The sequence below is a fragment of the Pholis gunnellus genome (assembly GCF_910591455.1).
Source record: "Pholis gunnellus genome assembly, chromosome: 9".
In the NCBI taxonomy this organism is placed as follows: Eukaryota; Metazoa; Chordata; class Actinopteri; order Perciformes; family Pholidae; genus Pholis; species Pholis gunnellus.
The window spans coordinates 22,120,709-22,145,745 of record NC_136535.1 but is presented as its reverse complement, the minus strand read 5'-3'; the positions used below and the strand labels follow the sequence as shown (position 1 = coordinate 22,145,745).

The 25,037-nt window shown below is 42.2% G+C and overlaps 1 protein-coding gene across 5 annotated transcripts in view; it reads right to left on the bottom strand.

Annotated features, from left to right (window-relative positions):
- rap1gap2a (RAP1 GTPase activating protein 2a) overlaps positions 1–25,037 on the bottom strand; it is a 65,981-nt gene that overhangs the window by 29,867 nt on the left and 11,077 nt on the right. For 4 of the 5 annotated variants that reach the window (XM_079166203.1, XM_079166204.1, XM_079166205.1 and 1 more), the window contains exon 1: positions 5,179–5,935. The exons of the other annotated variant lie outside the window; for it this stretch is intronic. In XM_079166203.1, coding sequence (XP_079022329.1) covers positions 5,179–5,318 — 140 coding nt within the window. In that variant the 5' untranslated portion in view covers positions 5,319–5,935. Of the gene's footprint in view, positions 1–5,178; positions 5,936–25,037 lie in introns of those variants that run through there. 5 annotated transcript variants of the gene reach the window in all.

Below are 25,037 nucleotides of genomic sequence, written 5' to 3'. Positions count from 1 at the left end.
TGGTCAATTTAACAGAGAGGAGCTTCGCCATTAGATTGCATGTTTGTTTGAACAGACCATGCTATTCAAAGGGAGACAGCACTCAATTTGTGACCATTTGAATTTCTGGGAATGTATCCATGACAGATTCTTCGTACAAAGAGGTGCTCCTCCAAAATTCGAAGACACTTAAGACTCGATCTTTGTAAAGATAAAACTTATTCACAAAGCAGCTCAGCCCTTGAGATAGCTCTTAAGGTAAAAACCACCATGTCTGGAAAGAGACAAGAGAACCAACTAATCACACCAATTTAAAAGAATGCATCACAGCAACCACACCTCCTCGCTAACATTTCTGTCCCTTCCTTGCTCAGAATTGCTCTGACAAGTTTCCTAAATGAACCTCAAGCTAGAGCCCCTTGGTAGTATTCCTCAGGCAGAGTTAGGAGCTCTCTGGGAGTGATTTCATGATGGTTGTGAAAACGGCTCCTGTTGTTATGCCCTGCAGAAGCTCCACCACTCCTTCTCCGTATTAAGGACCCTCAAACAGATATTTAATAGACCACTGACTAGTGTTTGATGAGATGTTTCTCTTCAGGGACTGCAACTGCTGAGATACTTGCATAACTGTCAAATCAAATCAATCTATCTACTCCAAAGGGAAATATGATTTGCATGCAGGGTTTGAAACACCAAAACAAAATAAACCAGACAACTGGGACAATCACACGAAACCGTGAGACCATAACAAAATGATTAAAACCACGACGAGAGATGAGAAAACTAAGACAATATGAGATTTGAGGTTGCATGAAGCACAAATGTGGATAAATGCAACATCTCAGTTGAGGAAAGAGGCCAGCTATTAATGTGCATACAGTTTTCCATGTTCAGAATATCAATAGTCGTCCACTCAAAGACAACATTCAGGCATTTTTCTTTCAGTGACCTGAAGTCAAGAGCTCAAACTCTCTGTAGGACAATCTATAAGCTGTCTCTTGTTCTTCCTGTCTGTGATGTCCATGTCAGACAACAGTAAAAAAGATAAAGAAGGTTAAACATCATCACAGCAGAAAAGCATTTTGAAGAGCTCATTTTCATAAAAGATTCTGCGTCAGTTTTTGAGCATCTCAACTGATCTCAACAGTTTATTGTGCAGAACTGTGCCACAAATATTTGTCTTGGTCCACCATCTCGATTTGCTCTCCCTTCATAACAGGCATTTTAGCAGCGAAGGACGACTTTCTAAAATCAATACACATGTCCTTAGTTTTTGCTACATTAAGCAGGATGAGAGACCTGCCAAGCCATTACACAGAGTCCTCCTCCACAGGCCGGTGATCTTATTCCACCCCATCCGTGTAGGCTGACTAACAACCGAATCATCCGCGCATTTTATTATGCGTCTGGTCTCATAATTATTTTGACAGGTGTTCTTAATAATAATAAATATATAAGGTGAGGAAGACCTTGTATGGATCCAAATAGGGATTTGATTCAAAGGGAGACTGTTAACAGTCACTGAGACATGATGGTTAAAGGAACAGTTCATCACATGTAGGTGCAACGCTATTGGGATTGATTTATTCATGATGGAGCTTTTATTGTAGTTATTTAATTTTTACCTGAAAAAGACTGGGATCGAAATGGTGGCCATTTGAATGTATTTGTGGTTTGGGTTTTGTCAGTTAAGGAATAGTTTGACATTTTGGCAAATACTTATTCCCGTTGAGGATTGATACGACTCTCATGTCTGATGAAGCTGGAGCCAGCAGCCAGTTAGCTTAGCTTAGCATAAGGACTGGAAACAGCTGCTACACACCTCTATCAATTAACATATCTTGTCAATTGAATATGTACAAAAAAGTCAGGCGAGGTGTTCTCAGTCTTTGTGCTAAGCTAAGCTAAGCTAAGCTAAGCTAAGCTAACTGACAGATGGCAGCAGCCAAACTAAACTAAACTAAACTAAACTTAGATTGAAGTGTATAAATGCAAAAAAAGTGAAAACCATTCTCTTATGTTAAAATCAAGGATCTTTCCTAAAATATTTTGCTGGTGGAACTACTTAAGAGCAAGCAGCTGTGTGAGATATTTGGTGGTCTGAATCATTTAAGTCCTTGATATCCGATACTGAAGTGAACTGTACATGAAACTTCTCATCAGAAAAGGTGGCACTCAGAGGTATTTCCCTTTAAAAGGGTTTCGTTGAGTCTTCAACAGCTGAAAAACAAAACCCAAATGACTGAAATGCTAATAAAGAAGCACAGTCAGTGTCAGAGTCAGACTACAGGCATTTTTTACCATTTAAAAAAGAGTTTATTGTGTCTCATGGCTACTCAAAATACATGCAACATAGCAAGCCATGTTGTTAGATGGTGAATTGTGATATGAAAAGCTTTTAATCTTAAACGGGGGCAACACACAGTGTGTGAACAGAAAGCGCCATGCTGGGATTATAGATTAGGTCTCAAAAACACACTGGCATCATATATGAGTCTGTCTCCTCTTACACACACAGGTACACAATCTTCCACCACAACCACTGCACCACAACACCACAAACCAAGAGGGAAATGCAGCCATAACCACTTCGGCCCTTGTTGTATAAGAACTGCCAAAACACAACTCGTGCATAGCTACACACACTATGGGACAAACATCTCGTACACAAGCACACACACAAACAAAACAGGTCTGCAGCTGGAGATAAATGGACTATGGAGGACATTAATGCATGGAGAGTAATATAAACATTCAGATACCAACAGCAGACCTCATGCGGTTCAACTTAATAGAGGGCGCATGTACATTATGGCTCTATCAGCACAGAGATTAAAAGTGAGGAGAGGAATACACAGAAGATACAGGCAAGGAGAAAGATTGCATTCCTGTAGGTTTGAATATTGTGTGTATGTTGTGTATATTTGTGGTAGAGCGGAAAAATGTGGACAAAGACCGAAAATTACATTTTACAAAGTCAGGTTGTGAAAAAATCCCAATAAAACACGTTTTTCTATAGCATTCTATACAAAGTGTTCCCTATCATTATGTTGTTGTTATTTTGTAATTCACTTCTCCTTGTATTCATTGTTAGAGTAAGCCTGCTTTAAGGACATGAAACACCTTGCCACAATGGGTGGTCTAACAGTTAGTTTGAAAAGACTGCAATCAAGCACATAACAACTACCACTTGGACCAAGACACCTTAAAAATGTTTGCAATTCACCAGACATGATTGTACTGTTGCCATTTCACATGACAACACGCATAATCAAAACCATTAATCACATAGCACGCACGTGAAAAACATGCAAATAAAGTGTGTATTTGTGTACATCTGTGTGACAATGCTGTACTGTTGCATTAACAGACGTCGTAGCCTCCAGACATGGCTGGGTTAATCAACTAGAGGGCCCTGGGGCACACAAAAAAGTGTGGGGTCCCCGTCTGACTACCCCCTTTCCTCTCACTCGCTGTGTGTGTACCATGTTGCCATCTAGTACATATTTTGCCCACAGGCTTAGGAACCAACCACTTATTGAACGATGGAAAATCACTAAGCTGCAGATTGCACTGTGTCAATTAGTTCAATTAAAGGCACAATATACACAATGTAAGCGTATTATGAACCATGGTTCCTAATACAAACCAAGACTTCAGGATTAGGTAATATTGCAGGTCTTTATCATTTCAGTTGACAAATAATCAAATCACCGCAAACCAGCCGTCGCACAATGAACCTGCAGGGCCCCAGGAGGTCTGGGGCAGTTGCCCGGTTTGTGTGGTCGCTTAATCCAGCTTTGCCGCCAGGGGTTACTTTTACACTATCGGAAATACTACACATACACACACACACGCGCACACACAAACACCCAGAGGTCAGAGAAACTTATCAGCATTTGCAAAGTGAGTTACACTCTATTTCAATGTAGCCTATTTTGGTCCAGGCTATTAGAACAGAGTAGCAAAGTGCATTCAGTGCTGCATATCAGATGTTCACACAAACTCATACAGACGCACGCATACACACACACACCTAACCCAGACCACACTGTATGCATCCCACACCACAATAATGACAAAAAGTCAAACTCAGCCTTCTGCTCAGATTCCAATTTAACTGTATGTGCATTGCTGCTAATGTTAGCTCGGCCAAAACAGGTCCACCCCTGAGGGAGGCTTAGTGGAAGGGAAGAGTTGGCGGTCTCGACCCTGCTGACCTCATACACTGTTTGTTACCAGGTGGGATTTTCCCAGGGGTCATATTGACATGCACTCGTCTGAGGTAGTATTGGCAGTAGGACAATCTGGACACAACACAGCATGCAATGAAAATCCCCTTACAGGTGCATTTGGAGTGGCAATTTCTGAAGAAGCAAGGCATCGACTGTCTTCCTGAAGGCACAATCAGGAAGACAGTCATTATAGAAACCCCGTCTGAAGGTCCTCAAGAGATTGCCAGACACTTTTTAACTCTTTCTACTTTGCCTTCATCGTCCATAATAAATTCATTTCAAAGCCTGCTTAAAAATCCATATTTACTGCGGGGGTTTTTTTCAGCAGGGTTGTGTGCAGTAAAACATATACTGTCTTCTTATCTCTAGTTTGCAGCTCACCTTTTCAAATCTCAGACCAGTTCACCAACCTTACAAACCTTTGTTCACACTGCTCTCGTGCTAAAGTGATGCCACAGTTTCATCAGCATTACATGGTATCAACAAGTGTCCATTGGTGCTTGTGTGTACAGCAAAAACTGTTCGGAAGCGGACATAGAAAGACACAAATAGATAAGTGGGTGACCTTTGTATCGCTCTCTTTTAACACTTCATTCGTTTTCCCCATGTTCCTCGCTCTCCACACCACAGCTCTTCTTCTGCCCGCTCAGTCCCTCTTGTTTGCTCTTCAAAAGCACTCGGAACAAACCGCTATTCACCTACAATCCTCAATAGCTTTCTCTCTCTTTCCTGGCTGTCATTTCCACTGCCACAGACACGCACGCTCTAATAAAACAAGGAACTATTTTAAAACTGCACATGCACATTTATTGAACCGTAAAGAACACAAAGTGCCCCATGCCCTTAAAATATCAAAGACATTACAAGCACATAAAGTTTTTTGCACATTAAACTGCAGACTCTCTGCTTTTCTACCCAGCATGCCTGACTCATCAGAAGACACAATGGGACAAACTTCACCCACCCTTCGCTCTCCTCTTTCTCTCTTTCTCTCTCCCTCTCCCTCTCTTTGGCTTTGCGAGACTTGTGCAGGAGTCCGATCAGGATCACGGCGGCTCGGATGCCAGCCTTCTTGCTGTGGAACCGTCCTCCGGTCTGAGACATGCCGGACGTCTCTGCCGGTGCCACGAGGGGTTCAGGTGACAGACGGTCCAAGGTCAGGCCGGCTCCAGGGTCCCTGGGCTGGAGGACCTGCTTGGTCGTGGCTTTCCGGGGTTCCAGTGTGAGCTTTAGATGTCACAGTCTTGGTTCTGTATGCTGTCTGGTTTTGGAGACAGCTGTCAGGTTTCTGGCAAAGCAAGTACCTGTTTGATTTTCAGGCCCTGCACTGTATGTTCAGAGCCTCTCCGTCAGACGTTCTGGTGGATGTCTGGACCAGTGATCCAAAAGTTAAAGATTCTGTAGCCACTCTTGGTTTGGCAGGTTGTGAGATCCGATTAAACCTCTGTTCATCTCGGTCTTGGGATCAACGAGCCCTTCTTGTAATCCCAGAGGTCCAGAGTGGCACTGTTGGACTCCAGCTCAAGGTGAACTTCTATCTGCATTCGCTGCATCTGCAGTAAATCTGTGCATCGTAGCTCCATAACACATCGTGGTCCCTGACGAGAGGATGAAGAGTTGCGCTACTGACAGCCTCGTAGACCTTCACTCTGTGGCACTGCATCTCTCAGTCTACCTATCTCTACCTTCACACCTCTCCCTGCTGCTCTAACATGCTCTGTTTTTTCTCCTCTGTGTCTGCTGCTGCTCTGCTCCCTCCTTCCTGACTGCTGAGCACCGCCTTGCTCCGTCTGATAGGCTGGAGTTGGCAGAAGGACCGCCTCCTCCTCCTCCTCCTCCTCCTCCTCTTCTGTATGCCTCCCTCTATCTCTCCCTGCCCTTGTTTCTACCATGTTAATAATCTTATATTAATCTCCTCGACCTTGTTCTATCTATGCTTGATTTCATGATTTCATTTCTAGGCACATGCATGCACACCTACCCACCCTCTCTCTCTCTCTCTCTCTCTCTCTCTCTCGCTCTCTCTCTCTCTCTCTCTCTCTCTCTCTCTCTCTCTAGCTCAATCCCACTGTGTGAAATCTCAATTCAAAACAGGCTTATCAGCACATTGCCTGCTGTGCTGTTGCCAAGGACTTTGGAATTGAAATGTAACCTCACAAAATGCTAGCAGATTAAATGACACCACACGGAAAAATTATAATTTCAACAAATTAGACATGCTCTCTTTTGTGCACAGACAGAAATACATCACACGGTTTTTTTTCACACTGCATTTCTTGTTTGCTGCCTGCCATTATTCTAGGGCGCCACATCGTTTATCCTCCCTCTCCGGCTCAAGCCAGAGCCGGTTTCCTCCTCAGTTAGGCAGACAACACTTCCAAGAATATATCGATCTTAAGCATTAGGTTAATTGTTAGGCCACCTGTTCTTCTTTCTCTCTTGGTGATCTAATCCATTGGTTTTGAAAATGAGGTCCGGGGACCCCAAGGGGTCCTTGAGATGGTTCCAGGGGGCCCCCAGCAAAAAGGGGAATCATTTATTTTCACAATAAGTAACACAATGACCGAATGTGTTCACTTTCTGTCATAAAACATCTAAAAACCAAATCCTATCAGATGGGGGTCCGTGCGACAACATCTTATCAAATCGGGGTCGGTGGTCTAATTTGTGTCAGTTTAAGTTCCACCCAGTGAGACATACAGCTCATTATTTAAACATTGGTGGTATTGGCCAATAACCAAAGCCCAGGTATCGGTATCAAGACTTCAGAAGTCGGATCGGTGCATCCCTATTTTGTGTTAAACAAAATATGTATTTTCATTTAAGACCAGTATACATTGTGTGCAGTATTGGAAGATTTGTTACTTTGCATTTGTCTTATTAAACAGCTTTACGTACTGTCTTACCTGCATTGATTTCCTTATTTAATGACTTTGTGTTGGAAAAGGTTTTGATATTAACGTGGACCATGAAACACTCCCAACATAAAACAACTTTCACGTCAAGTGAAAAATAGCCGTGTGAATTATGAGAGTCTCCTGTGGCCGCAAAGATAAAACTCTGAAGATAGACAAGGACACAGATATAAAACTATACAAGGGACATAAAAGACTGATGCGGTAGAAACACACACGGTGAATCATGTTGCACATCTGGTACATCTCTTCCGGGTGACAGCGGTGACAATAGTAAAAAGGGTATAATTTTGTTGCATAGCTGAAATGGAGTGTCTGAGACTCATTGTTCGGAGGATAATTAGAGAAATGTATCATCCAAGACAAGAGACAAAGACATCTCAGTAGATGAGATGCTTCAAACAGCAGCCAGGGAATAGATTAAACCCGGGGAAACAGCAGCAACAAACAACAATTAAGTGGAAGGTCCCATCTCTCTCCTTGTGCATTGCTCTTCCTGTGTGTGATCAGCTCCATAGCAACCGGACAGCTGCCAGAGGAACGACCTGTAGGACCCTCAAGGCTGTATCCCTTGACACCCGCCCGATAAAAGGCTGAGTAGATTTTTGGTTACTGCCCTTTGTGGAAAATTTGCTTCCAAAAACAGCAGTTTGTGATTTTTTTGATTGACACGATCTGCGGTCATGGCTGCCTCGCTCAAAACCACCCGAGGACTTTCCCAAGGAGGCAAACCAACGAGCAAACGTCCTCTAGAGATAATCTGTAAAAAAAACATATACTTGCATACACACACACACACACACACACACACTCTCTCTGCCTCACACACACTTGCAGGGACTCTGACTTTTCACTAGGGTCCTATCGTGCGTCATCAAGGGGAGAAATGAGACACCTGTATCTCTTCACTTTCAGACACAAAAACACTGCTCACTCTCTTTCGAGCCCCCTCCCCTCGTTCTCTCACTCTCCCACTCACACACCCACAGGTGTGAGATTGTTCCTGTTAGACACCCTAAGGTGTACCAGTACACTTCTGAGCTTGAATAAACATTCAGATGAGATACGGTGTAGTTCAACATAGTGTACCTGTGGGTGGAGGTACATTAAGTAACACTCGGTGTATGTGCAGGGATCCACAGTAGAAACTCACCGATGAAGCTTATTTGAGAAAGGCAGGTCCTTACTCCTTCAATCATCTGTTTTAAACAACATTGCATGTTTCTTTAGTCCCCACCATACGTATCCTCAAACAAGCCTCAGATAAGTTTTACAAGAAGCCAAAAAGACACCCTCTTTTCACATTTCATTTATTCAAACAACCGTTCAATAAAACATTGGAATCAGCTGATGAAATAAATATAAACAATTGGATCGTTTTTTTGTGGCTGGAAAACAGAATATATTCTATTTTTTTGTAATGCCGCCCCAGTGTGTGATTTAGATAAAAGAGGCGTGTCTTGTGTGTGTGTGTGTGTGTGTGTAGTCCCACCACGGCAGATTATTTCAGCTTTGACCATGGTTGCCACTGACCTTTCAAAGCCCAACCAATAAGAGAACAGCTATATGTGACACTTTTTGACAATGAATATCTGCACTGCGCTTTGCCTCTGCAAGTGCGCCCTACCTCGTGGTGAGCGAGGAGCAAACTTTACATTTGTTTTCATCTGAAGGCAGCTTTACGCAGACGTGGATTCGGCTCTGTTCCTACCTCAGTCTTTCTCCCCTATTCCATGTCTATACTTTCTATACGGAAGGGTTGACGCGTAATAATGCCGCAACATTCCCACCTTGAACACACTGTGTGAAAGGGCCTTCTGTTTGTCCTAATTGTGCATACAGAGTCACACACACACACACACACACACACACACACACACACACACACACACACACACACACACACACACACACACACACACACACACACACACACACACACACACACACACACACACACACACACATGAACACTCACACTTGCATTAGCCTCAATGGTGCCAAGCAGCCTTTCCTGTCACTTCACAGCTTCTCAAGTGTCTCCCAAACAAACAGACGCCAGTCTACCAACGTCACCTCTCTTCACAGCCAATTCTATTACAGGACGTACACACATTACACATTATGCACACACACATTACACTACATACAAGTCTGAAATACCGCTCTTAAAAATATAATGTGGCAGATCTTTTATGCACAAGGACATTTGTTTGTGCTTTCACACACACACACACAATGCTTGACCCAACTTCAAGCTCGCTGGCGAAAATGACCTTCACGACTGCTGTTAAGTAACTACTCCATCCCCCAACCACACACACACACACACACACACACACACACACACACACACACACACACACACACACACACACACACACACACACACACACACACACACACACATACACACACACACACACACACACACACACCTTCTCCCCCTTTCCTCTCCAATTCAATTCCCTTTTCCCAATCCTCTATGTTCTCTCCATATCGTAGAAAATCTAGTCATCATGTGAAATCCCTTCATAGTTATCCATATCGTGTGTGTGTGTGCGTGTGTGTGTGTGTGTGAGTTTGTGAAGATGTATTCCTCCACATATTCAGCTCCACCATACAGGAGCTGTTAGTGGTCCAGTGAGGGACATGTTTTCAATGTTTATAAAGGAACGACAAGGTTCAAGAGGAAATGGCAAACATGCCATAAATAACAGATTAACTGAATGTCATGTTGTCATATAAATCAAATGATGAGCCGTGAACGTAAATAAAAAGGTAAATGTCATCTCTCCCTACCTCGTGGTTTGGGAATGAGAACATCACACATTGAGCGTACACGTGCTTCATGGTGTTTTAAATGTGTGGTAGACTTAAGAACATGTTAGGAAGGAAAATCATTTCACACATAGCTGTGTTCCTTTGTCTTCCATTGAGTATTGGATCCAATGACGTTTTTTAAAACATGGTTAGTCCTCGTGTACTGAGGCTGTGGTTGTCATGTCAGCACCAGCTAGTGAAAGAAATTCCTCTCTTGGTGCGTCGATGCTGATGTCACTTCAGTTAAATTAAACTGGTATTTTATCACTTTAATTAGAGGGAGACGGTCTGAGATGTGTTGTTTGGTTCATTAGCTTCTCTATAACTGAAAATACAGTTTGTCCTTTAAATCTTCATTTTGTTTGGCCTTCACCTCTTGTCGTGACAAAGACTTTGGCTTAAGATGTCTTTACCTTGGCTCTCACATTTTTCCAGCCACGCTGAGGCTTTTTCAGACCGTTCACCATACAACATCCTCATTACTTTCCATTTATCGCTGCTTTTTGTCCTCCTAACATTCCCCTCCTTCAATTTCCCACTCGCCCTTACTCTCCCTTCCTCCAATCAACAGTACTACAAAGTCAACTGTAAGAGAACACAAAAATGCCTTCAGAAAAGTCAGACGGGTTTTGAAGAGAAACCCATATAAAGTATAACTTCTGTAGGAAAAACAAAATACATTCTGAATTGTACTGTTTATGCAGGAGGCAAGAGTTTTAACGTACTATTTCAGATAACAGAATAAGTGATGACACAAACTCCTCTCTAATCTGCACAGTCAGCGGATTTTAGAGGAACGTAACCTATATCTGATTATCCTGAGAGAACATGTTATCTGATCATGTTCGATTTAGATATTCACTAATCTGTAACTCATTACCTGCATCAATTTAGAGTCTAATCCTCCCGTCCACGTCTACTTTGTAACACAACTTCTTTTTTTTATCTCCCCTCTCTGTGTACTCTCCTCCCTCGTACAGTACATGCTGATCCAGTGTTCGAATCCAGGCCCTGGGAACTACAGAGTGCACTAATACAGTGACACACATTTATGCATACAGATATATGCACAAGTAAAATCACACAACATGCACTCAAAATGCAAATGTGCACACACAGACCTAAAGTGAAGGCCGTGTCAAGTGATTTATAACGGTGTTTACAAGAAACATAAAACCATAAAACACTCAACACCTGTCATTTATATAATCATTGACGCTTCCTCTTTCTGTTCCACTCATGTCTCATTCAGTATAATTTCCCACTCTAGTGTGTGCGCAGTCAGGTCAGCAGTGGCCTCTTGTGTTTGCTCTTTCAGCTAAAATTAGAAGTTAAGCGACAGCGTGAATTGCCATATCATTACATGCACCAGGAAGAAAATTACCTGTACTTTGCAAAGAAGAGTGTTAACACCAAAACCAGCAATAATTTACCCTTTTAACAAATAACGTCTGTGTGACCAAAGCACCACGGATACTCCCTGGAGCACTAAATGCGCATTAATCCGCCAATGAAAATAGTCCCCAACAAATTCCCTTCTTCTCTTTAAATATATATATATATATTTTTACAAACCTGCAAGGCCCAGCTGTTTTATTAAATGACTTAGTCTTTATAAAAATGACACATAGAAACCAGGCCTGAGTGCCACTGATAGGCTGGGGAATTTGAGACAGAATAAGACATTGTTGACATTACTCTTTTCATGGAATTTGTGGATATTAAGTATATAATATTACCAATGTTTTTCTCTTTCATTGCTTTTTAATTAAATCTCCTTTCGTTACTTTGGATTCATGGTTTTTATGCACAGACCAATTCTGCAGATCACTTCTGTTTTTTGTTCTTCAAGCCCAGTTAACAGTCTTGTTTTTCTTGATTTTAACAAACAAATCTGCACACAATGCATGTACAAAATAATGATATACAAGCACTCAGTGAAGACACCATAAACTAAAACGTAAGGCGTCTCTGTATGTCTGTCTGTCCTTATCGTATCCCGACATCCTTTCATCCAATTGACTTGACACTTGGCGTGTGTACTGCTGATGATCCAAGGAAGCACAATGTTGCGTGTTAAGTTGTTCGGATGAACGGTCACCAAGAAAGCTGAAGAGCAGCATAACTGGGGACCAAGCAATTGGCCGAACGGGCACCGCACTAGTGCAGAAGAAAGGGTACACTGGACTTCCTCTGTCCAATGAAGCTGTTGTTTCTGTTGTTTTTCTGTTAATAACATTTAAGTGGGTCTGCGCGGCGCTCTTATTTGTCTGTTCAGCCGTAGCAGCTGTAGCCTCTCATGCTAACTACCCTTTTCCTCTGCAGGCAATAGAAAATAAATCATCAACAGAGTGATAGAGGATTTTCCCAGACCGAGTTGACAGCTGTTTTTAAACGAAAAAGCTTCATGAATCACTGTTGCACCATATCAGCAACAGAGCAGCAAACAAACCACAGAGGGTGGTGGATTATTACTTTAAAATAACTTTACTGCAGCGTGCTGTTGCTCTCAGGCAAAGTAGCAGAAGTGAGTTATTACTCAGACACAGGACTGAGGCAGGGAAATTGCTCTTGTATAAGTAATGCACACATAAAATAACACATTCATACAGACAAACATGTACCCACATACACGCCTGTACAGTGTATCGTATTTAGTGACACGGGAAGCAATGAGCTCAGTGGTGAACAGTGTACACAGCCGCAATTGGCTGCAACGGATAAACCAGTTTTTTTCTCCAGTAATTTAAATATATTTCACTGTAACCCCATCTGAACTGCTCATGGAGCTCTCTCTCTCAGTCAGATGGCTGAGAGGACTACTCGATATGTTTGAATTTGTACATGCTTTGGTTGGAGAAAGTGCTCTTTACAAATACATGTCGTCTTGTTCGAAGGGCTTATGGTTTGGGGAAAAATGGTTACAACAATATTGGCATGTAACACTGTGGGGACATCGACTAAACGAGGGTTTTATTCATTTCCTTCTTCTTCTTCTGGGCCAACACTTTTTAAAATGTAAATAATATATTGGTGTCTGAATTAAATAATTTTAGTCAGTTAGAATAGTCATTGTTGAAGGAAAGAAGAAAAACATAAAGATACCAGGTGACCCATAACTTTCAGAGATAGTTTGTGTGTGTGTGTATATACAGCATATATATATATATATATATGTATATATATATATATATATATTATCTGGTCTTAACACATTAAGCAATTGGAAGAGACAATTAATGCCTATATCAGTGGATTTCTGTTCTTCAAGGGTTTTAATGAAAAGCAACATAGACGCTGAGGATTTTGTTTATTGGCTTTGGAAATAAATCCTGAGAGTCTGAAAGGTTTTAAATTTCAACAAGGATTATATTTCGCTTATGGCTGTCTTATCATTCGGGGCCCAGATGCCTGACTTTGCCTTTTTTCCCCACCTACAGCTCCTATAGCTGTCCCACACATCCAAGAAAGGTTGAGATCTCCCTTCAAATGTACTCTTCTGAGGTTTATTCCACTTTCTGAGTATCGTATCCTTGTGTTCTCATACTCTCATACTTAATGTGATATTGAACTGTACAAATAAACATGAGTTGTGGCTGGCTGGGAACAAATGTAACTCCAGGAACATGCAAGATTAAAAAAAAGAGAAACATGGCACAAGACAAAAAAAAGGGCAAAACTGTCTACAAAATAGTTAAAATTGTCTTATAGGTGTAATGTGCAATATATGACTGGCCATTTGGTTATCCAGATAATGTACTTCACAGTGTATATCAGTTTACACAAGGGTATTGTATTTGAGTTTCACTCAGATAACCCTACACCAACGTTCTCACAATGAAATACAAGTTTCCCTTCGTTTTCCTTTTTCCTCTCTCTCTCTCTCTCTCTCTCTCTCTCTCTCTCTCTCTCTCTCTCTGCGCTATTTTTCGTAAAAACCACGACCCATGGTGTACAGGTACATATATACACGGTTCTAGAGAAAAGTTTGAGAGTCAATCAAGTTTTTCATGCCGCATGCAACTGGCCAAAATAGAGCTAAAAGAGAGTGAATATTGGACTTTGTCATGTGGCCAGAAACAGGACTCTGTATCTGCTAGATCTGTAAACAGGCACCTGTTTCCTTTGCTGGTGTCTTTGCTTCCATGTCACACTATCATCCTCCTCAAAGTTCTGATTGAACTATGAGTTCTTCCTGGTCAGCAGTCAGGAAAACACTTCTTAGACAATGAAATCAAGGCTAGAGATCTCTTTTTATGTCGGTTGACTGTTGACCAAGGTCTTAAAGCTGTTAAACATTCAACATGCTGTCATTGCCCTTTGAGGTTCATATCTTGCCTCTTTTTCTTTGGCATCAAATCTAACTGACATAAATTTAAGCAGATCAAAGACTTGTGAAGGAGGTAAACTACAAATGTTCCACTTTCCTATCTACATGGGGAGAGTGTTTGATAATAAATGATACATTTTTGATTTGAAGGTAACTTTAACTTCATGTGATACATATTAGGCTCTGCTTCATACTTGATGTCTGAAGGATTCATTTAGCCCTTATTCATATGAAAACAGGCATAGAGACATTCCCCAAATCTCTCAAAATCCTGAGGAAAGAAGAACGTCTATTATTCACAAGGGGGTGAAATAACAGTGAGCTCTATTGCATTGCTGCACGCACTAAGACTGGTGCTTCCTTTGTGTAGCACTTTAATAAACGATTGTAATCCTAGAGGTCACTTGACTCCCTGGGACGGGCAGTAGCAATATGGCATTCATCAGGAGCTGGTGCCAAGTCTCACCCCGTCACGCTGTGTGCATGTTGAACCCAAATAATTAATAGTATAAAATGATTCATTCTGTCTGCCAATCCTGTGTCAAGACTGTGTTTCTCCGTTTCTCTCCGACCGTAATTATCAGTATTTATGCCTGTTTGCTTTTCCCTCCAGCCTTCTCATCTGCTCTCTGCGTCTCATCCTCCTCCATACGAGGCTCGTACTCTGGCAGAATCTCAGGACTCACAGGACGAACCTGCTCGCAGCTTCTAGTGAGTGGACCGCAGTCCATCGCCATTTCATTACTTGTCTTTCTGCGCTTCTATTGCTTATTAATTCTGTGTCCCATGATGCACCCATCTGCCCCATTCTTTGAACTATTGTAAACCCCTTCACCCCATTAATGACTGAGTCACGTAATCCTACACGCAACAATGCAGGAGAGATGGAGGAGTGTGTGTGTGTGTGTGTGTGTGTGTGTAAGTGTGACTATACATGTAGAGCCAGGGGCCTTGCTGAGTCGGCCAAACAAGACACCATGTGTTTGTCAAGAGGCGACAGATGGAGGAGGAGAGGAGAGGGACAGAGTGTGGTGTGTGACGGGCAACAGACACACACACACACACACACACACACACACACATGCATATGCACACACAGGGTCAGCCTTAAAGAGTGAGATTAGGTGACAGATAGAATATGAGCTCATTAAAACTCAGCTGTTTCACTCTGTACTGAACCTGAAGACGAATCTGTGCCTCATATGTCTGAGTCTGGAGCATAAGGCCATCAAACTGGAAACTAAAACAGCAAAAACGAAACTGTTTTCAGAAAGTGAAACGTGTGACATTTATATAATCGTCATCTTTAAGACCTCGGTATCATAACTGTGGTTGTCAAATTGTCTAACAAACATGCCCACTTGACACAGCAATTGGACAAAAGACACAATATTGTTAGAGAGGGATCAGATGTCATTGGACGACATGGCGTACAGTCTAGATTATTCCAAAAATCAATAAACCCTTGAGTGTGAAAAGGGAATTATCCTGCACTTCCCACAGATCACCGGCGCATCATACAATGTCTCTGACATTTTGACACATCACAGCAGCAGAACCACAGCTATGGGAAATAAGGGGAGGTTAAAAAAAAGAAGTCAAAATATATAGAAACGCTTTGGTTGATGTATTGATCAAAACAAAATGCGATGAAGTGCAATGGAAACAGACTTAGCGTACAGTGTGAAGAATATGACTAAACATCCACTGAGGCTTCCTCCCACTAAAGAGAAAAAAACATCAGATCCGTGAGGAGCAATGAGGGGATTGTAACCTTCCCAAAATTAATGCATTTGGCACATATAAATGCCATATTTATAGAAAAGTGCATTATTTCGCATTGTCCGCGATGCTGCTTTCGTTTAAAGTGTGTGCTAGATTTAGATGGAGACCTGAATGTTGTTTGTATTTTAAGTTACACGTGTGCTTTTCCTGCTGTGACGAGTCAAAATGTTTGCCTTAAAGTTTTGTTGAAATTGTGCTTTTCTTTGGCAATCGTTGGTGCCATCTACTTTCCTCGTCTTTTGCTTCTGCTGAAAAAAGGAACATCCATCAGCCACCTGGTGTATTAAGCAATAACTATAAAAGCTTTTATCAACAGACCAGAAGATTGTTAACAGCTGTTGTATTCCAATGGGAAATAGACCGTAGCAGAGGTGATTAATATGTTATTGTCGTGTTATTACTCTAAATTGAGCTCAAGTGTTGCGACTCATTAAAATGGCAGGACTTGAAGTGGACGGCACTCCTTCGTATTGTGGTAACTTAGCTGTGATTTCCTTTACAACGGAACATTTATGTGTGCAGAAAACATTTGCACTCGAGAGGTTTGCAGGGAACAAATATGGCGAGGGACGAGTCAATGGGGCTGCGGTGTTGTTTGCAAGTGTTTGTCTTGGTCATTGCAGAAAAGATAGAGACAGGATTGTCTGTACGACTGAGCTTTCAGGTTGTCTGATGACGGTGTGTTCACTGGAGCTCGGATGGCCATTCCTTGAGTGACAATGGCAGTAAACACAGAAGCCCACACACAATGCTGAGGAGCTGCAACATGGGAGAGTCGTAACACATACATGCTCACACAAACAGAAGCTACTTTTCCTGGAAGGGAGATAAACTAAATAGGAAAAAGTTATAAAACTGTCTTTGGGAGTGTGTGTGTGTGTGTGTGTGAAAAAGTACCAATATGACCAGGGAGCAGTCCTGTGAGATTCAGAGCAGAACGGCAGTGCAGAGAAGGGACACACACACACACACACACACACACACACACACACACACACACACACACACACACAGCACGACAGCCCAGACAGCTATTACGAACTGCTCTCTTGCCCCGAGAGCGTACAAAGTGGTGTCTGATGAATGATCCATCAGCAGGACTATTGGTGTCTGGTCTCCAGATAGGCTGGGACACAGACAACTCAGACAGCCAGTGTGCAACATCGTGGCCGATACACGCTCCTCGATTTATGCAAAATAGAGCTGCAAAATCACGGATTCATCCTCAATTACTACAACTAACGTCACAATTACTGCAGTTCCCAAGTGATGAAAGTGACGATATGGTGGTGAGAAAAAAGGTGACTGCAGCATTCAGAAATGGAACATGATCAATATGCAATAACGTAAAGGCTAACTGGTTGCCATACATGTTACTAAATCTCCCATCTATTTTGCCTTATAATATCAATGCTCTTTAAAAAGGCCCTGAAAACCTAGTCCTATCAACACACAATTTTCTGCCAACGTTTAAACAATTTTCACATGTCAAATTCTGTTTTTATTTGTGCTTTTCTTAATGATGTAAAGCAGACTGGGGTCAACCGGAAAGTTTTCAGAGTTCAGCAACATCCGAATCGAAATGTGATCATGGAAATTAAATTAAAGGAAATGCTGAAAACTATTTTATGTCTGAGGAAAAGCAAACAGAACTGACATCAATGCCCAATTGACCCCAAACCTCATCATGCAGTCACCCGTCTCTTCTTGGTAAATCACTGATTTGACATAAGTGAATCAGTAACAGCTGTGTAGTGAAGCACCGGCCTGCACCTGTCCAGCCCCATAAAAACAATCTGAGACTGAGGAAATGGAGGGAAGTTAGGGAGGAGGGAGGGGATTTCTATCCATCCTTCTGTCCGTCCATTTTCTAGACCACTTATCCTGTTCAGGGTCGTGGGTGGGCGTGTCCCAGCATGCATCAGTGGAGACGCAGAGTACACACTGCACAGGTCGCCAGTCTAACACAGGGAGATGAAAGGATGTCTTTTTTCAGATTATTAGAAACTAAATGCCATTTTATGAATTGCATCTTTGAATCCTACAGCAAAAGGTGTTGACTCCCTGCAGCTGCAATATTTTTACATTTTAGGAAATACGTTCTTTTTCTTCCTAGCCAGGAGTTAGATGAGAAAATTGGTATCACGCTCATGTCTTTACAGTAGATATGTGGCTGGAGCCAGCAGCCGGTTAGCTTAGCTTAGCACAAAGACTGGGAACAGCGGGAACAGCTCACCTGACTCTGTCCAAAGGAATCAAGAGTCGCCTCTAATCCTCACTAATTAGCATGTCATTTTTGCACTGATTAAACAAACTAAATATGAGGTGTAAAAACGGCAATATGTTGTTTTGCAGGGGGGGAGGTTAAGATTATTGCGTGGCTGGCATCACCAGTAACTTAATGTCTGTTTTGTTGCCAAGAAATGGTCGGGCACATGAACATTAAACTGTAAATATGCGTTCTATCTAACTCTCGGCAAGATGAAGATCCTGAAAAAGAATTCAGAGAAATCAAAAGAGACGAGCATGATGCAAGCGGCAAAACCAAAATTAAAAAAATATAAAAAAGGAATATGCAAACACGTGAAGAAGTGAGATTGAGCGAAGAAATGAGAGACACACGACGAAGAAGCAAGATAACGAGCACGAGACGGAGAGAAAATGCAAGTGAGAGATCACAGGCAAGAGTTGGAGCAGAGATATGAAATGAGAGTGATGCAGGGCGATGATGAATAGGAGATGTATCTCTTCCTTTCGCGAGCGATGATTACATTGTCAAATCACAGACGGTCCTTTGTTAATCACCAAGCACACTGGCCTTGACGAGCCCCCCCGCCCGCTGCTGTCATTGTACCGCTGCAGAAATGTCATCGGACAATTATTTTCACACACTCCGGGCTATTTGCAGCAGGATTGTTTATCTCTGCTCGTGATGTGTTGGCAAATTGGCTTTGGGCCATAATTTGTCTCTCTTTCTCTGTCTCACACACACACACATAAATTGTTGTGCACATATCGGTACTTAGGGTTTTTTGCCATTTTCATCCCTGATTGCTGAAATCACTGCAAAATGGATTTCTGACGGGTTAAAAACATGAGCCGACAAGAGAAGCTGTTCACATCTGCACCGGTTTTGTTTCTATAGATGCAGCATCACATGATATTTCTTTCTTTCAATTCAGGTTTCTCCTTCCCCCGTATCCTATTGTGTTCTTTCTCCTTTCTTCGTGCGTGACATAAATCAGTTAAAGCTAAGTAAATCAATTTCCTGCTCTTTAAGTTTGCCTGGTGGGCTAAGATGATGGCTTACAGCTGGTTGACCCGCAGACGCAAGGACATTCACACACACACACATTTAAATACAGACATAGGGAATTGAAATAGCGAGGGCATGAGGAAGAATAGAAATAACGCATTACACTACTATAGGATGAAAAGTGGGGAGATGGTTGCCACCATCATCTTTTATTTGCGAAACACATTATCCTTATCCTGAAAGCATTTTCTTTTGCAACGTTTAAAATGAAAACATACTGTCAAATGTATATAAGCTAAACATATGTTAGTTATGTTGGTAAACATAACAGTCCAATAGGTAACAAATTGTTTTTGACAATAATAGTGTCATCTGTTTGTTTTTTTAATTTTTTCTATCAACCATTTTTGCACAAGCAGCTGTCACTTTTGCAAAACGGTGCACATCTCAGCCTGGGATTTGATTTTGTAGTGACCGGGTGCAAATTGCCACGCTCTATCAACACAAGCCACAACCATTTTAGCAGCAGCGTACGGGCCAAGCAGCCAAGGACATGCTGAGGCCGTATCTGCAGGTTGCTCCTATGGAGATGAATTATTCCTTTGAAAGCAAATTGGGTTTGAGCTCAGCTCTGCCGGAGCGAGACAGGGCCTTGTTCCCTGCCTCTCTGATGTATGTACAAAATGGACGCACTGAGAGGGAAAGCGTGTGTGTGTGTGTGCCTTTATGTGTGTGTATGCATATAAAAAAAACACAGAGCTGAACAGGCGCCAAATGCGGCTTCAATATAGATTTCTTCTTTAAGTCCACTTATGACCGGGAATAAGAGCAAAGTGAGCCAATAAGAAAAGCGATTTCAGCCCTGAGACTGAGACAGATAAAGACGCATTCAGAGGTGAGAGAAGAAGAAAAAAACAATTGTTAGTTTGATAGAAAGCTCTGAAATGGCTTCTGAATGAGAGGATGGACGAGAGCGTCTGAGCTCCGCCATCTGTCAACAGCTTTCATGTGGATGTTTGACGATGACCTCACCGGGTCATAGAGAAGCCACACACACACACACACACATGCATTCACCCTCTCTCTCTCACACACACACACACTTTTATCCACAGAGGTCAACCTTTACAAGGGAGCAACAGAGAGAGAAAAAGATTTTCCTTTATAACCCCTCCGTCCTTTCTTCCTCCCTCTTTCTCCCCCCATCGGCTCGTTTTTTTTCCCATGAGAGAATCCATCTCTTTTTTTTTTTTATTCCTTCGGCCATCGCCCCTCCTCCCTTCTTCTTATTGTTGTTCCTCTCCCATGTCGACCCTCTTCTCTCTTTTTAGATGTTAAGAACACCTCTGCTGTGTGCGGTAGACAGCAGTGCCAGGAAGAAAAGAAAGGGAGAGAGGCCTGATTTTCTCCTCCACCTTTCTGTTTGTCCAATCTCAGCAAAGGATCCCCTGGTCTATTATTGCCTACTTGCTCTCTTCTCTCACCCCTTGGTCCTTCTGTCTCTCCTTTCAAACCATGCAAAGTCTCCCTCCATCCCCTCACTCATTCTTTCTCATTTTCTGCACTCTCTCTCTCTCTCTACAACATCACCCTCCTTTCTTTCGGATGCTAAGGAGACGGGCTGTAATTTGCCGCCAGCTTATGTCAAGTGTTTGTGTACAAAACGGTAACGGCAGCAATCGCTGAGCATACCTTGCAACATCGTCCTATCCCACGGCAACACTGCCAAGCCTGGTTAGTTTATGCAAAGACTCCCAGAGACACAACGGAGATTAACGAGACGGAGAAGAGATGTGCAGAACAAGAACCAGGATCAGTTGTTATGTATCAAGTAGCGGCACAAAATAAATTGAGTGTTATTACTTTCCCCCAATATATTAACACTCTGCATTTTTTTCATCAGCAACTGATGATACAGTTGCCAATAAAAAGCACATGCAACTTCTGTTATGAAATGCCATCTAATTATCAGATTGCAGAAATAAATCATTTCCAAATTCGACTTCCTCCTAATTAGTCATCGCTCTCTCAGCTAAGAATAGATAATGTTCACTTTCTGTTGCTTGGAGGGTCATCAGAAAACTGAGTTACATCATTAAAACCATTATGGATCAAAACGTTAATTAATGTGCTATTTACAGGAGAAGCCTGGTGTTATTTCATGTTTTTATTTTATTGTACTTCTTAATTATTCCATGTTGTAGACAAAAAGCAACAATGTGTTAGTTCTCAAAAATGATTTCTCTTTCCCTGCCCTCTGGTTCTTACTGGAGATGTGCATCTTTTAAAGTGGCAGTGGAAAACAGATTATAGTGCATTTTGGGGACTATTTTCAGCAGTGGATTAATACAGATTTGGTGCTCTTGTATATATTTGGGGCAGCAGGATTTTGTAAGTGGAATTTGACTCAAAATAAACTACAGTGTGTGTGTGTGTGTGTGTGTGTGTGTGTGTGTGTGTGTGTGTGTTCATGGTAATGAAGGAACATGTCACCCAGCGCAACGAGGTGGCTCATTTCAACATATGCTCTTGGGAATACGCTATATCAGACTTTGGATACACATACAAGAATTGTTAGTGGGATCAATTCACTCCGTTTTTTTTTTTATGTATCCTATAAATAATATATTGAGCAACGTAGGCTTTATGTGAGGAGTTTAACAATGAACCCTGAAGTGTAGGTCAAACAGTAATGCCCCTTTACTGTGAGGAATAAAGAACTGTTCCCATAACAAACCCACAGCTGACATGTTGTATAAAGTTGTGTGTTTTTCACTCCTGACACACACGTAGGATCAGTTTGCAGAATCAATCTGTGTGTATCTTTATCCTCAAAGACAGTCAGTGAGGGCGGTAGAGATGAAGACGTTCACAGACCGCGAACGGGTACATCCTCTGATCCCTCTCACCTCCTCTCCGTCTCACCTCCCACGTCCCCCGTGGATACGGAAGGCACATGCGGGTGGGTGGACGTGCGTGCCATCGAGTGTGCTGTTTACACGTTCTCCACAGCTTGCCGCTCAGGGAGCCCTCTGACTCTAAATAGGTGAGGGTCTGTTTTATGAGCCCTTAACAGCCAGCACTCAGGCCAGATGGTGCGCTTATCAGCTACTCTGTGTGTGTCTGCGGTGAGTGGGTGAGTGTGTGTGTGTGTGTGATTGTGTGTGTGAGTGCGAGTGTGTGTGTGAGTGTGTGTCTAGCATCAGCCAGAAGGAAAGAAGTAAATATTTGTCAAAAGCAAAGAGGCAGCTGGTTGTCTGGGGGACTTAAGAGGAACAAGACTCTCTCTTAACAAGCAGAGCACACACACACACACACACTCACACTCACTCACTCACTCACTCACACACACACACACACACACTAACGGTGACACTGATGTCAAACAAAAAACAAAAAACAAAAAAGTGAAAAGCAGAATGCCGTTTTCTGGAGTTTATTCTTTTATGTATATTTGTCAGGGTCATGGCCGTTAAACAACAGACACGCTGTGAATGAAGCAGTGATGCTTCAGGCACATTTTAATCTGTTTTCAGATTTTATGAGGGCGAAAAGGAAATAAAAAATGTTGGCTACAAAATGTATTAAAAGCAGTAAACACCACAGGACACACAGGTTAGATGGGAAAACATTGGACACAGATCAGATTTAAAGGAACAGTCACACATTTTGGGGAACTGGCTTTTTTTTACTGGCTTGTATAGTTGTACAGTTGTATCTTTGCGCACACAGTGGAGAAATATGTCCAAGATGTGTTTGGCCGTTCATAGATCGGAGAACAAACAACTCTTAAGCGGGTCGCATTCATATGCTTGATCAGATTAATGGATCAAATGACTATATGTGAAAGAGGTCGTTTTGAATGACCAACGCACAGACAATATCGCCTGACTCTGCAGTTTTATAGCTTCTTTCAGCTCATTGTTTCGCTTTTCTTTTACGACCTGCATCTTTGTTGTTCTGGTTCATACCCCTCCCCTGTCTCCAAACGCTCTAGAGCACCAAACAGCAGACAGACACAGTCGGAGACTAGCTGGTGAACGTTTAAAATGTTTGGTTGGTAGGGATCAAAGGAGCTAAAAGAAGAGTGAATGCTTGAATTAAATCAGCAGGTGGCCAGAAACACAACTCTAAATGAATGCTAATGTTGCTATGTATCTGCTCTCTGTGTAAATAAGAAACTGTTTGCTGGCGAGTGGCTGCCTCCATCTCTTTACTGTGTACAAAGAGATAACATTGACAGCTTCTTATGTAACTTTGGGTGGGACGGAGGACAAACATGATGGAGTGCTCATTTAGCCTAAGCATGGGAAATGAAAAAAGGAAGCGACACGAGATTCAATTACATTTGAATGATGACAAAAGTCAAAACATAGCACTTAGTAATCATCTCCTCTCATCTAAACCATACGGTCCTTTCACCTGAACACAGTGACAGTTACATCAGCTTCAACCTTGTTCTAAGCAGGAGCTGCTGTCCAGCAACAGCCACCGGATGAGCCTTTATCAAAGCTGTCTCTCCTCTTCCCATCTATAAACCTTTATTAAGTCATCTTGTTCATTTTAATCAAAAGAATGCATGTTGATGACACACACACACACACAATCTCTCCAACTAACTATGGGCAACCAGTAGCATCGCAAGTCAGATTGTCTTTCTTGTTTTGGTGAGCATGGCGACGGGAGTCTGGCGAGTCAAGGCGAGACAACCGGGGCCTATCACCATGGTAATGAACCATATTCGACCATCCCTTAGGTGATCATCAGTTCCCGTTGCCACGGCAACAGCCTCGGCTCCCTATGGGCCGCTATGCACAGTGTGGTTGGAGACAAAAAAAAAACATGGTGCACTGGCCTTGCTGTGGTAAAAACACCTGCTGGGTTTGAAGTATACTGCATGCACGGTGACATCTAAGTAAGAGCATGTGGGTTGTTCGGAACTGTGGCTGCTTCTTTCCACGTTTTTTTGTGTGAATTGTCGTTAATTTTTTAATGGTCAGGACACCTAAAAGATACCATCTAGGTGTCATCTCTTTCATTTGGTTCATCTAGTAAATGGAGAGTAAATTGGCTTTGAAATGAACACCAGTCACGTCGAGCTGTTTACCAGTGCCGGCTTCAACAGGTAGACGCGTTAACAGGTGGGTCAGAGCTCGACACTGATTTAGCGCGCATGGAAATAAAGGTTGTTGCTCACTCTAGTGTTCATTTCTCTTCACTTCGGCTGCTTTCGTGTCAGTGCACAGAGTTTTCCCTCTGAGAGGCACTTGAGACAAACGCGTGCCGTCTGCTCCATCTTGTGGTCGCAGCGGAAATAGGTGAGAATGTGCGGACTGTCTGTCCACACATGGACTCATTCATGCAGGCATTTTGTGCAAGAGAAAAGCACAAGAAGTAAATCTATGATCAAAAGTTTTAAACTCAGCTAACACAGAAAAAGTTGATTTGAAAGCTTTTCATTTTAAATGAAAGTCGATATTGCTGCAGCGCTACAATCAGCTGTACTCTTAAGGTTAACCATCATTTCCATTTCATTTAAACATATAGGTGCCAAATGTGTGTATTACATGTATTAACAATGCTTTCATAAATTGAACGATGCTCTATAACTTTGGTGGAAGTTGAGCGAGAGGAGAGGATCAGAGGAAGTGCAACATCCTCTCCTGAGTTCTTGAGGATGGGTGGAGTTCCACCACTTCCCCCATCGTACTGCT